Below are 14282 nucleotides of genomic sequence, written 5' to 3' on the forward strand. Positions count from 1 at the left end.
TAATTCATATCATATAACATCGCCTATTTAAATAACCGATGTTAAATATCACTTACAAACATCAGATTTTTAAAAAACCGATGTGAAATGTTACTTACAACATTAGTTTTTAAAAAACCGATGTCACATGTCACATTTAACATTGGTTATTTAAAAAACCGATGTTAAATGTCACTTACAACATCAGTTTTTTAAAAAACCGATGTTGATTTATAGATTTGTAATTTTTTTTCCATAATTTGTATCATATAACATCGCCTATTTAACTAACCGATGTTAAATATCACTTACAACATCAGCTTTTTAAAAAACCGATGTGAAATGTTATTTACAATATCAGTTTTTAAAAAACTGATGTCACATGTCACATTTAACATCGGTTATTTAAAAAACCGATGTTAAATGTCACTTACAACATCAGTTTTTTAAAAAATCGATGTTGATTTATAGATTTATAATTTTTTTTTCATAATTCGTATCATATAACATCGCTTATTTAAATAAGTAATGTTGTATTTATTAGTTAACATCGGTTTTGAAAAACCGATGTTAATGATACTACTTTGCACATCGGTACTTTCAACATCAATTAATAACCGATGTTGAAAGTCTTAAATAACCGATGTTAAAACCTTATTTTCTAGTAGTGAGAGCTAGCTCTAGCTGGCCATTTTTGTTTTAACTCTTAAGAAAAAAGTTTAGGTGATGGGTCACACTAATTCATTAGAATCCAAACATGCTTTTAAGACTCATTAAACCTTATAAAAATATCTATAGATATTTCACCAATAAAATATTCATATTAACAATAAAATTCAAACTCATATTCTTATATAATATTAATTTAATCTTTACCAACAACTGAACTAATTTTATTTGTTATGGAGAATATTTTGTCCCAAAACACACTTGATTTTGTACTAAAGTGGAAACTTTTTTCTTTGGTACAAAAAGTGGAAACTGCTAACATTAAATATTGGAGTGAGAAGTTATTAAGTACACAAAGATAATTATAAACACTTCTAAATCATGTTATAAATATATTTTTTAAGAAGAAAAAAATCTTTTTACATGTCACTGGTTGAATAAAATGATTATGACTAACATCCCACTTGTATTAAATATCATTTTTAAGTACATGGACAAAAACTATAATATTTCCAAAACCATCCAATATTCTAGACATTCGTACGTAACACGTGGAATAGCCAGATAGGGCCAAAGCAATTTAAATCAATTCACCAATCACCATATCTTCTTTCCTTTCAATAATGCAAGATCTGGTTGAGGGTGGAATCGATGCCCACGCCACATACCACCACTTTCCTCTTAACGAGAAGGACTATCATCAATTACCCAAAAAGATAAAAAGGACTAATGCAACAGAGAGATAATTCAAGCAATTAAGACTTCTACCGTTACCTACCAATCAGTTTATTAATTACCATGTTTGTTAATCTTAATCGTGGTCGGAAAAATTGACTGATATTTCTTTTTCTCTATTCTTAATTATATTTTTTTAATTTACAAAATTAAAATTTAACATCTCATTTAAAAAAATTGAACTTAATATCATTCAGATTATGGGAGTTTAATTTTTATATTTAGGTTCCGTGTTGGGTTTTTTTTAATTGTCTTGAACATATATGATTGGACCCTACCATGGAAAAATGATCATTATTATTGTATGTCTCACTTTTTCCATATCGTTTTTTACACTGGCAAATTAAAAGATTAAGAAATTTTTCACCCAAAAGTGACAGCAAGAGCCGCTGAGAAACAGCGTTGGAAAGACCTCAAAAAGTTTTCCGTTAAAAAATGTTGAGTTATTCTCCTGTAAGGGAAAGGTATTTAGTTCCATTTTTGCTTCTTCAGAATGTAATAATAACAAAAAATAATTAGACCTTAAAAACGAGATTAGAAAAAATCAACTTCATTAGAGTAAGAAAACCTTTTGTTTGATGTTTTTTGCTTCCTTAAGAAGATTCTAGCCGCCATGGAAGGATGAGAGCTATATAGCCGCCATGGAAAGAAATTAACAAGTCTTCAAAGAGGGTGATGACTTGGACAAATGAGAACCACTAGTACTCTACTACATTATTAGGCACGTATTTGTCTGTAGCCTTGGCTAGGTTTTCTTGAATCGTACACACCAAGGCTTATAGCTACTTTTTGTTTCAGACCTTTTCACTGTTACCCCTAGTTGTCAACAAAAAAAAATAAAAAATGGAGACTAAGACCAAGAAGACCCTATGTGGTCCTCGCTCATTAATTCTCTCATATCATTCATTCCTTTTTATATCAACTATTTATATGGTCATGTTTTCCTTATGTAACTTCTGAGCCTTTTTTTTCTTCTCATAACCTTCTTCTGGATCTCTCTGGAAGTTATTATGGACACAAGCAGGTATGAGGGAAAAAGGGTCTTGAGGTACAAAGAGGAAGATGAAAATGATGATGATGAAGAAGAAGAAGAGGTGAGTGAGGTGGGTTTTGGAGAAGACAGAAGAAGGAATAAGAGAGTAATGAGAGATCTCCATGGAAAGAGATCAGGGTCCAAAGGTGGAGGCTCAATGCCACCTTCTTGTCAAGTGGATAATTGTGATGCTGATCTGAGTGAAGCTAAGCAGTACCACAGAAGACACAAGGTTTGTGAGTACCATGCCAAAGCTCCTTCCGTACACATGGCAGGGCTGCAACAAAGGTTTTGCCAACAATGTAGCAGGTTGAGAAACCCTAATTAATCTGTCTGAACTACTAAAAATGAATTTTGTGAATTTTGTTATGCGTGTTCTTATTGTTTGCATATCTTTTATTGAAGGTTAATCTTTGCTGTGAATTCTGCCTGAGGGAAAAGGTTTGATTAGAATTTTGTTAGTTATGTATCTGTTTTTTTTTTTTCAAGCAGCCCTAGCTAGTTTTTGAGGAAGGGAGAAAACCCTTCAATTTGAATATGGATGATGATTGGTGGGGAAATCTTGTGTCTTGCGCCAAGGCTCACTCTCTGCTTCTTTTGTTTCCAAGTATTTTTCTTCCGATTATTCAGCAGACTTTGTGTGTATTAAACTATTCGTGACTTTATTGTTATTTTTTAGCAACTATAAAAACGGAAAATCTTGGGTATGGAGGATTCTCCACATTACCCTGATTATAGAATGCACTTTTTATATAACATTGTAGAAAGTTAGAAACAAATGACGGAATTGATGTGCTCAAAGCCAATAATCCTATCACTACAACATTTTTAACCAATGTAATTCTTCTCTAAGGCAGGCATCATAGTTGACCTTGACCAGATATTTATATTAATTTAGAGACTAATCTCAAATGAATGTATATCTTAATTAGCACCAATATGTTATGGTATTGTTGGTAAATAATATTGTCTTTTAAACATTAAGTTAAAGATTTAGTCCTAGATACATATGCATGGTAAAACATCTATTTCTTGGAGAGATTAATCTTTTAAATGAATTTTAATATCCGAAGGATTAATTTTTAACTCGACTTGAGTTCATCAAAAGATATATCTTAATTAGCAAATAGATTTATTGTAAATGGAGTTTACCAATATTCATCAAACTTTTAGTTTTCGATCATTTAGATTTGGAATCACATCTTTCCATTGGGTTGAGAAGACAAAATGGGTTTTATTGGTTAATTTTAACATGCCATCCAATACTATTGACAACCTTGATGCATAATTTAGGGGAATCCCCATTCATCATCACAAGACACGTCCTTCTTTCTGTTTTGTTGGTACATTGATGGTATAGTTGTACATAAACTCTCCTTTAGACCGCTGAAGGAAAATTTGATTCTGTTCTGATGTAAACTAAATCAACAGAAAAGGATATATTGCTCTCCATTGCAGAAAATAATTCGAGGTCTGATCTATAAAATTTCCTTATCAACTAATTAACTTTTGTTCAAAATGCTGTTTTTCAGATTCCATGAGCTATCAGAATTTGATGACTCAAAGAGGAGTTGTAGAACGCGGTTGGCTGGGCATAATGAGAGACGTCGCAAAAATGCAGTTGACTACCATGGAGAATGATTTCTTCTATGGGATGGACATTAACAATCATTGAGGCAAGCATGTGATTGAAATGAAATTTTCCATTGAAATCTTCATACTTAAATCATTGTTGCTGATCTCTAAGGATGCTCTCTATCTTCTGTCAATATTTTCATATGCAAACATTGTTGCTGTTCGTTACAATTATGAAAGGATAGTTCCACGTAGAACTTTTATTATATTTTGGTTTGAGAGAAATGGAAAGAATGAAGGGATTTTAATGAGTTCCATGGTTTGGTTAAAAGATAATAAGTGATGAGAGGAGGAATTTTAGTTCCTTGTTTAGTTCTAAAATAAAGGAAGGGGGAGAGATTTTGATCGCTTTTCTCATTAATTTGATTCAAAATTTTGAAGAAAGAAAGAAAAAGTGAAGGAGTCAAAATCTCCTCTTGACCACTCTTTTTTGCCACCCCTTCAAAGTGGGGCAAAGTTGGAGGAGAGGAAAGCCCTCATCTCTAGCTATTTCAACAAATTATTTTCTTCCTCACTTAAAATCCGACCTTCCCCTCCCTTACCTTAACTCTTTCGCCTTTCAATCAAACCCTATTTGAACATGACTTTTTTTTACAAGTATTTGTTTCTTTTGTCTATTGCTTCAATTTATTAGCATTACAATTTCTCTGATATCTTGGAAGGACATTATTTTCAGTAGTATTGCCAAATTGCCAATAATATTAATTGTATCATAAATTTTGTCCAATTGATGGGACAATTCTAGTTAGCACCATCAAATAATTAATCAAATTAAAAAATATCATTGTCAAAGTGATAAAAGAATTATATCAAAAGTAATTTGATATATCTTTTCTTTTTAAATAACTGTACGTAGCTTGTTAAAATATATTTGACTTAGATTAGCAGCATAGGCTTATATTCTTATATCATTTGAAATACTTTTGGTGTAATTAAGTAGCATGTATAGCAATACTTTTTCATATTCACAAATAATATTGGATGTTTTACCACCGCCACCAGAAGAGTATATATATATATATATTTAGTAGGGACTATTTAACAAAACTCAGTTATCTATACTAATCTTGTTTTACTTATTTTTGGATTATTTAAATGTCTACTGTAGCATTTAGGTATTAATAATTTAATTTAGACAAGAAAAATACTAATATGTGTTTCAATCCTATATGTCTCATCGTAGACTATAGTTCCCATTCCATCTTCATTTATGCATATTTATCTTTGTTAGACGTACAAGACTTCAATTAATTTTTTCTTATATGCGACAAGTTACAAATGCACTTGAAAAAGGTGAAACAAAAAAGATTTACTGTGTACTACCAAAATATAAATGGATCACACCTAAGTGTATTGAAAGTTTTACATAACACGTAATCATGAGAAAAAATAGAACATGCTGATTTTGTAAGATTGTGTTCAGCCAAACTCACTTTTAAGTGCACCATCTGATAGATGTCACTTGTTATTGTTCACATTTCTACTTTTATCTATTCATTTTGCTTGCTTGTGATTCACGTTAATTAGAACACTAGCTACATATCTGCCAAACTAATTAATCATGTACATGTACATACATCACCCCAGGCACCCATTCCTTTCACACCAGGGACATTTGTTGTAACTTACTAATTAATAATGTTAACGTTACTATTCAATGGATGATTTGTAAAGACTAATTAAAAGCATAATTTGGAGTTTGTACCTGTTGTCGAAGTCAGGAACTTCAATTTTTACTCGTCCTGTCTAAAGATTGGGAGTCTAGATGTGAAGATCTATTTTTGATTAGTGGATTAGACGTGCATTTAAGGCTGATGTGAACTGCTACGTTAAGTAATAATTATACATCCATTTTCTACAATGAAGGCAAAAGCTACTCCTATAATTTTCTCATTTCCACGATTTTAACTGAAGTGTTCTGGTTTGCCAATTTTGGTTTGTCTTTAGATAAGCAGTTGAGAATTTTTTAGGTTGTTCCTCATTTTGTTTCAAACCCTGTTTTAGCGCATATAAGTTCCGTTGCTTTTTCGTGCAGGTTTTAGTTCTTTTCTTGGGACCTTGTATCATTCTAAAAATAACAAAACTCTAAGTGTTTAGGTTTGGAGGTGAAACCAAACACATAGGCAGTAGACTAGTAGCATGTTTGGAAATGTCTGAAACCTTCACGTTAAATGTATAAGAGATGTAGAAGCTACACGTGATAACTTTTCTGAAGACGTAGAAATTTGATTAATCATTTATGTCAAAATCTTTGGCAAGCTACGATTCAATGAAAATAAAAGAATCAGATGAAAAATAAAACTTTTGATTTTTAAAAACTCTGGCAAGCTATTATCCAATCAAGAAAAAAAAATCAAGTGATTTTTTTTGAACAATTTGGAGAATAGAACTCAAATTTTCCTTTTCTGCTTCTCTACAAAATCAATTTTCATTTTTTATCCCATTTTAAAGAAATAAAAAAGAATGAAAGATTTTTTTTTCTAATTTATATCTAACAAATTAAATTGTTAGTATAAAAAGTGTGGATTTACACTAATCAGATAATCTATTATACTAATATTTGATGTGTTAGTAGTCTTTGTGTGAGTCCATATATATCAGTTTTCTGTACCAGTAAAATTATTTGTTAACATAAATATCATTTATTAATGTTGACCTTCAATGTCTAAACCAATAATTTATTCTCTTTTAAAAAAAAATTATGCAAATGGAGCAGCTAATAAGGTCTAACAGTTGACCGATACCTAAATTCTTTACCAAAGATTATATATTATATATAGAGAGAGAAAGAAGAATTTGTTAAGAAAAACAAAAATTATTTATGTAATTTCAATGTCTAAAAAAATTAATTTTCAACAATCAGTTAAAGAATATGCTCCATATAAACTAAAAAAATATATATAAATGCGGGCTAATCTAACCATTAGTATATATGGGACATTTTTATTTTTTTATTTTGCGATGGTATGGTATATGACATTGAAATTTCTTGAAAATGTTGCAGAAAACTTGGGAGTTATATTTTTTTTTAAATATCAATATTAATTGTTAATTTGTTAATTTTTTTTAATGGGAGGGATTCAAACCCACACAATCTTTTTTTCCTCCCTTTTTTCTCTTTCTCCTCCCTTTTTTCTTCAACAATCAAACCAACGCTTATAACTCTTGGAGTTACATTCCTTACTCTACAGGTTTACTTAATAATCTTAACCAAACTAATTAAATTAGTTCATATATTAGTTTACTTTATTGATTCGTTTCACTTTAAACCCAAACATAATTAGTTACAATTAGTTCAATTTTAACTAATTTGCTTACTAAATTAACATTTCTTTATCTTTAAACATTTAAATTTATATATTTTAGACTTAGAATCTAAACATTTCCTCTATTTGTTCTTTTGTTCATTTATTTTGACTTTTATTCAGTGTCTTTAGTGATATTTACTTGAAATTAAACCAATCTTAATTGGATTAATTTGATTTAAAATTAATTATAAATTTTATAAAAATCAAATCAAACCTATTCAATTAAATTTAAATATGATGAATTTAGATTTTAAACACCCCTACCTTAGTTGCTTATTGGAAAACATATGATAGAAATTGGTTACTTTATCAGACCTGTTGTAAAGTTCTTTGTTTTTGGTTTTCAGATTGTGATTAGTTATATTATTAATAAAAAAATAATTTTTGAAATTTTCATAGGAGAAGGGTAGAGTAGGTATGGAATTTTAAACAGTTTAATTAATATAACAGGTTCAAAGTTTTACTCCCAAGATGCCCGGTATAAGTAAGGACAGTTCAAGTGATCGGTCTCTTAAAGGGAGGCAATGCATCTATTAATTGTCACACCAAACCTAAATTGTCACACCAAACCTAGTGATAAGAGACGGCCACACACTTCAGATGTACTTGGAGAGTACATCCCTAACTTTATTCATTAATTTGGTAGATATCCTTTTAGTCTCTAACTTAACAATTTGGAAAATTGTCTCTAAATTTATAATCTTACATTTAGGTCAGTTTCTCCATTAAACTTTAATGGAACATCTAACATGTTAATTAAACGCTTATGTGACACATATATGGCATGTTCATACAATTCAAACGAGCATGAATTATTTTGAAGAGTTAAAGATAGATGTAAAAAATCATAAATCATTCAATTTAATCCCTAAATTTGGCACTCATTATCATATTAGTCCCTAAATTTGTCAAAATAAGAAAAAAAAAATTTCAAAGTTATTAAATCATCTTTCACGTTACACCAAACATTAACTCATTTTTTAATTAACAAATATTAGTTATTAATTTTATTAAATATTAATTAAAAGGATTTAAATTCATAGCTTCTTTCTATTTCCCTTCTACCTTCAACTATTAAACCAAGTTTATAACTCCTTCAAACATTAACCCATAACCATTAATACAATGCCTTGGTCAGCACACCTAATTAAGTGCCTTCGTGGAGAAATTATACCTGGGTCCAGGACCACCACATAAGTCTGTGGTCCCAGCCAATAACCACTTGACACCTGGACTATTTTAAGATACTCACTATCAGGTAGCTAACGGGGTTATATGAGTGTTTGTTTTAAGTTTTCAATTTTGATTAATAGCAAATCTCGGGCAAAATCATATCAGCCAATTAATATGAAATTCAAAGTAGTCGTTTTGTCTCCTCCAAAAATTATTGCTCCGTTGTCTCTACTCTCTAAACACAACACTGGAATTGCAGACCAAGTCCTGTGCCATTGCTGTACAGAACCTGGGGATAATAGATTTGCTGTTCTCTTTTCAAAACCTGTTTTGGTCCTTCCAAGATTCAAATAAATTTGTAGAAGCACAAGGTATATGTTGCTAGAATATTTTGCATATGGCTGATGCGTATACTCATACACCTAATCACAATAAGACAATGTCAGTTCTGAAGCATTAAGTTGTTAATGGAATAGGGTATGCACCAACCATAAAAGCTATTCCTCCTCACTACCCGCAAAAGACAGCTTGGTACAACAATGGCGAAGTTCCATCCACAATTCCGTGATGGAGCAATTGTTTTTGGAAGAGGAAACGTGGTATTAGCCTGTGATGTTTGCACGAGATTTGCGGAATAATAAGATTTGCAGAAGATAAGAATAAAAAATTTAAAATTGTCACGCGGTTATTGGTAGGGATCACAGCTGATGTGATGTCCTGAACCAAGGTATAATTCATCGCCTTCATGGCATACATGTGAAATGGCCTTTATGTCTTAGTTAGCATTGCTTAAATATAACTATTATTTCAACCTCTATGGGCTCAAAAACCCTTAGGGCTAAAGTAACTTCAATTGAAATAATGAACCATTTTAAGAGCCACCTTGCATACTTTCAAGATCACGCTTTGTTTCATATTTATAATTTTCTCTAATCCCATATTCACATATCCTACACAAGGCATAAATAGTAGAACCATAAGGTGAAGTCCTTCGTCACACATTAGATGGAGATAATCACCATGCTCTGCGATTATCGGAAACATAACCCTACGACATATGGCACCGTACTAACCACTCATTCCATACTCAACTATTAGTCTATTATGCACTGTGTTTTCACTGCATGATGGCATTAGTTTGTTTTAATTAGATGAAACCTAGTGAGAAACCTCAGATAATTCCAAACACACAATAGAAGACTATTGCCAAAACTTTTGTTTCTATCTCCTCTCATAGTTTGCACATGTTCACAGAAAATGGCAATGATCTCAAACTTCTATTTTTATCGTAGAGTTGCATTCCTCGTCCTCATTGAGCACAATGATGATCTCCATTTGAAACGTGTCGAGAGACTCCACCTTACAATTTTACTTTTCGTAGTTTGAGTATGATCTTAGGTTGGAGAAAATAGTTGATAGAGTGTGAAACTTGATCTTGAAAGCTTGAAAGGTGAGTTTTAAAATTAGTTTGTTGTTCCAATTGGATAAATCCCTTGAGTTCTAAATCTTTTCAAAAATACCCAAAGGTAAAGATAATTATCATATATAAGCAGTAAAAAGTGGACATTCCGCGAATATGGAAGTGCAAAACTTTAGTTCCTACTAACTAGGTAAGACATGAAAGTCATTCGGTGTGTGCTCCATGAAGGAATTTAAGGTGATAACTAAGACATTTTGTTAATGATAACAAACATCTTAATATTTAGACTAATGAGAAGGACATAATGCATATTTAGTTTAATTTTGTTATATTTAAGGACTAATTTGACAATAGATATAGATATGAATTTCAAAGGCAAACATGACAAGTACTAAATTCATGAATCAAAATTAGTCCTTGAACTCTTTAAAATAGTCCTGCACATATGAAGTAGATTGATGTGCCAAAAGAATTGTACAAACATATCACTTGTGTGTCACGCAGGATTTAATATTCTATGTAGGATTAACTTGAATGATAGATTATATATTCATGGACTATTTTTTCAATAAATTCAAAAACTGAAATGACAATGCCTACCAGGTTTAGATAGAATAGAATGGTGAGATCAAATGAAAAAAAAAACGAAGGGGAATGGAAGGAGATAATATAGGAGGTTAAATAATCAGTTTTATTCATCAGTTTGGATAACTTCCTTAAATTAGAAAAGTTAAATTTAAAATGAAAAATAATTAAAAAAAAAAGGTTGTGGGTAGTGGGAAAAATAGTCCAATTGGCAAGTCACCGGTTAGAAACCTATATGACTTAACTTATGTAAGGTTTAGTTTAGCATAGCCTATTTAACAATAAAGTCGGATTCAAAAATTTTTAAGAGTCTTTTTGGTTAAGTAGGCCAAGTTGTGGGCTTTTGGAAAAGCACACTAGCTTGACAAACAAACTTATCGATGAATAATATTATTTGTAAGAAAACAATTATATTTAATATATAACAATATACCGTGTTATTAAAACTGGTTTGGCCTGATTGATCAGACCGATTGAACCGGAATCCGGTGACCTAATCAGGTCAATTTCGCTATTGGATCGGTCATACATGTAATTCGGGTTGACTCGATCAAACCTAGTGACCTAGTTAGTTTTATAAACCTGGATTGAGTTGTGCATATTTAAAAAAAAATGTCTCATCTATAATGTCATTTTGATGTCTCAACCCAAAAAAGAACCAAAATAGTGTGTTTTGATACTATCCCTAAAACCTTAGTAGTCACAAAGTTGATTGTCAACCCTTTCTCTTTATCTTCTTGAATAGTAAACCTAGAGCCTCCGCACTCCATAGTCATGAGATCGCCACCGCACCTAGGTTTGCAACTTGCCGCCACACTTGGCTCTACAACTTGCACCTGATTCTCATTTCTGGTGGTGAGTTCTCCTCCACCGATGAGCTCACACCTAGTTCTCATTTCTGGTGGTGAATTCTCCTTCACCCACAAGCTCTAACTTTGTTTTCTTCTTCTGCTTTTATGAATTAGTCCTCTTGTTTTTGTCATGCTCCACTCTTGTTCTCTGAATCTCATGCTTATTTACAATTCAATTGGTATCTGACATTTTTCTATTGCAAATCTTTGTAAATTCATTAATGTAATGCACTGTTATCTATTCTTGTAGTAACTGTTATCTAAGTTAATGGTGTTAAGAATATGAAATTAGTAAATTCACTTAGTTTAGTTCATTGTATCTATTCTTGTAGTCATTGTTATTGATAATAATTGTCTAGTAACTATTGAGTACTGAGAATCTAAGTTAATGTTGTTACTTATTTGAAATTGAATACCATATATGATCACTAGCTAATTAAGTTAGTCTTTTTACAATTTTACTTATTTGAAATTTCTTTGATTGTTAATGTTTGCAATTAGACTTGAAGATGTCATATGTTGAAGCCTCATCATCTCAAGAAGCATCCACTCCAAATACTTCTTAGAATGTTAGAGGGAAAAATGATCCAGCTTGGAGGCATTGTAAACAAATTGATGAGGGTGCTACAAAGTGACAATGATGTGTATTTATTGTGATAGAAGGGTTAAGGGAGGTTATTAATAGGTTCAAGGCTCACTTGGTTGGACAAAAAGGCTAATTTGGGGCTTGCAAGAAGGTTCTTGTTGATGTCCAACATCAAATGAAGCAACTACTTGAATAGTATGAGAAAAACAAGAAAAGTGCAGGAACAATTTGAGGAAAGTAAGACATTTGATGAAGACCCTATGAGAATAGTTGAAGAACTTCAAAACCACTAGTTTCTTCCAAGTCTTTAAAGGGAAAGAACATTCCTTATGTAGATGACTATTTCATGCCTAGAACAACTCCTAGAGCTCAGCCTAGCTTGAAAAGTGTCTTGCAAAATAAGAAAGTTGAAGAAAAGTGTGACAAAGCCATTGCAAAATGGATGATAGATGCTTCAGTGTCATTTAATGCAGTTAACTCAATATATTATCAACCTATTATTGATGTTATTAGTAGCATGGGTCCAAGGTATAAAGACCCCAAAATTTATAGAATTTGTGGTCCTTCTTTGTTAAATAAATGGGTTGATGAAGTGAGGAAGCTTGTCGAAAGTGACCAAAAAGTTTGGAAGGAAATTGAATGTATTTTGATGGTTGATGGATGGACTGACCACTCTAGGAGAACTCTCATTAATTTTCTTTTTTACTGTCCAAAAGGGACTATTTTCTAAAGGCATGTTGATTCTTCCTATGCCTAAAACTACTGAAATGTTGTTTAAGCTTTTCAAGGAGATGGTGTTATATGTCAAAGCATAAAATGTTGTTCACATTGTGATCGATAATGCTGCAAATTATGTTATTGCTGGTAGGTTATTGGAAAAAGATTTTTCTAAGTTATATTGGTCTCCTTGTGTTGCTCACTGCATTAATTTGATGTTGCAAGACTTTGGGAAATTTGAGGAAGTAAGATTTTTTCACATGCCTAAAAAATTACTAAGTACATGTATAATCATTGTTATGCATTATTCTTGATGAGATAGCATACAGGTGAAAGAGATATACTTTGTCCAACTCCAACTCAATTTGCCACTAATTTTATTGTCTTGCAAAGCATATTGGCCCAGAATGATGCATTGAGAGCTATGGTGACATCTAGAGATTGGACAAGCTCAACTTATGCCAAAGACTCCAAGGCTAAAAAATTTGTTTGAAAAAATCTTGGACTCTGGGATTTGGAAACAATGTGCTAATATTGTGAAGCTTACAGAGCCATTGTTCATGTGTTACGTATTGTTGATAGTGAAGATAAACCTATCATGGGTTTTCTTTACCAATCTATGTATAAGACTATAGAGGAGATGGTTAAGAGGTTTCAAAGAAATAAGATAAAAGTAGAGCCATACTTGGAGGTCCTTAATATGTGTTGGGATCCACAATTTCGCAAAGATCTACATGTAGCTAGTTATTGGTTAAATACAACTTTTAGATTCAATGCTAAAGAATTTGAGAAGTATAAAAACACAGTCTGGCATTTTCAAGCTGGATAGGTATACACATGGAGATCTTAAGTTGTAAGATAAATAAATGAAGGCATGAGGATATATAAAAACTCTGAAGGAGAATTTACAAGATAGGTTGTTATACATGAACAAAACATGGTCATACTAGGTAAATTTAATGTTTGATACTCTGATAACATTATTGATTTGTGATTTATTTTAATGAGTCATAATATATTCATTATATTGATTTATTTCTTTATATGTAATATTCTATAATAATGGTGGATTGTTATGGATGTAGTGCTCCACATTTGAAAAGTTGATTATTCGTGTTTTAAGCCAAATTTGTAGTGCTTCGAGTTATGAAATAAATTAGTGTATTTGAACACATCCATTAAAAAAAAGGAATAGACTAGAACATCAAAAGCTTAATGACCTTGTTTATGTTCGTTACAACTTGAAGTTACAACAAAGGTATTATATATTGATTATTCTTTGATTGTTTACCTATTTTGCTTGGATTTTTATTATTTTTAATATATGAACATTTGGATCAATTTAGGAATCGACTAAGACAACAAAATTATGGCCCAATCAATTTGAAAACCCTTCAGAAGTCACCACCATTCTTAACTCATGAAGAGATGAAAACTTTACATAATAATCTTGCAAACATGTCCATCCAATCAACTTTAGATGATATTGGTATGTTTCATTATAACATTAACATTTATTAGATACCACTTATGTACTTATGTTAATTGATAATTTGCATTTATAATGATGTTATCATAGATAAATTAAATA

General features: G+C 31.3%; 1 protein-coding gene across 3 annotated transcripts; it reads left to right on the forward strand.

Moving 5' to 3' along the window:
- Window positions 1-2013: 2013 nt before the first annotated feature.
- LOC100789055 (squamosa promoter-binding protein 1-like) lies at window positions 2014-4257 on the forward strand. Of its 3 annotated transcripts, none has more exons than XM_026129065.2 (2): window positions 2014-2725; window positions 2822-2860. In XM_026129065.2, exons 1-2 carry the CDS (start codon window positions 2394-2396, stop codon window positions 2847-2849), a joined length of 360 nt encoding a protein of 119 aa, XP_025984850.2. In that variant the 5' UTR covers window positions 2014-2393; the 3' UTR covers window positions 2850-2860.
- Window positions 4258-14282: the final 10025 nt, after the last annotated feature.

The sequence above is a fragment of the Glycine max genome, chromosome 7 (genome assembly GCF_000004515.6).
Source record: "Glycine max cultivar Williams 82 chromosome 7, Glycine_max_v4.0, whole genome shotgun sequence".
Lineage (NCBI taxonomy): Eukaryota > Viridiplantae > Streptophyta > Magnoliopsida > Fabales > Fabaceae > Glycine > Glycine max.

Bases quoted from the DNA above. Each gene is read 5' to 3' on its own strand.
- LOC100789055 (XM_026129064.2), top strand. From the start codon at position 2,394: ATGGACACAAGCAGGTATGAGGGAAAAAGGGTCTTGAGGTACAAAGAG. The intron at 2,726-3,948 runs GTTGAGAAACCC...GCTGTTTTTCAG, and splicing joins TTTTGCCAACAATGTAGCAG to ATTCCATGAGCTATCAGAAT.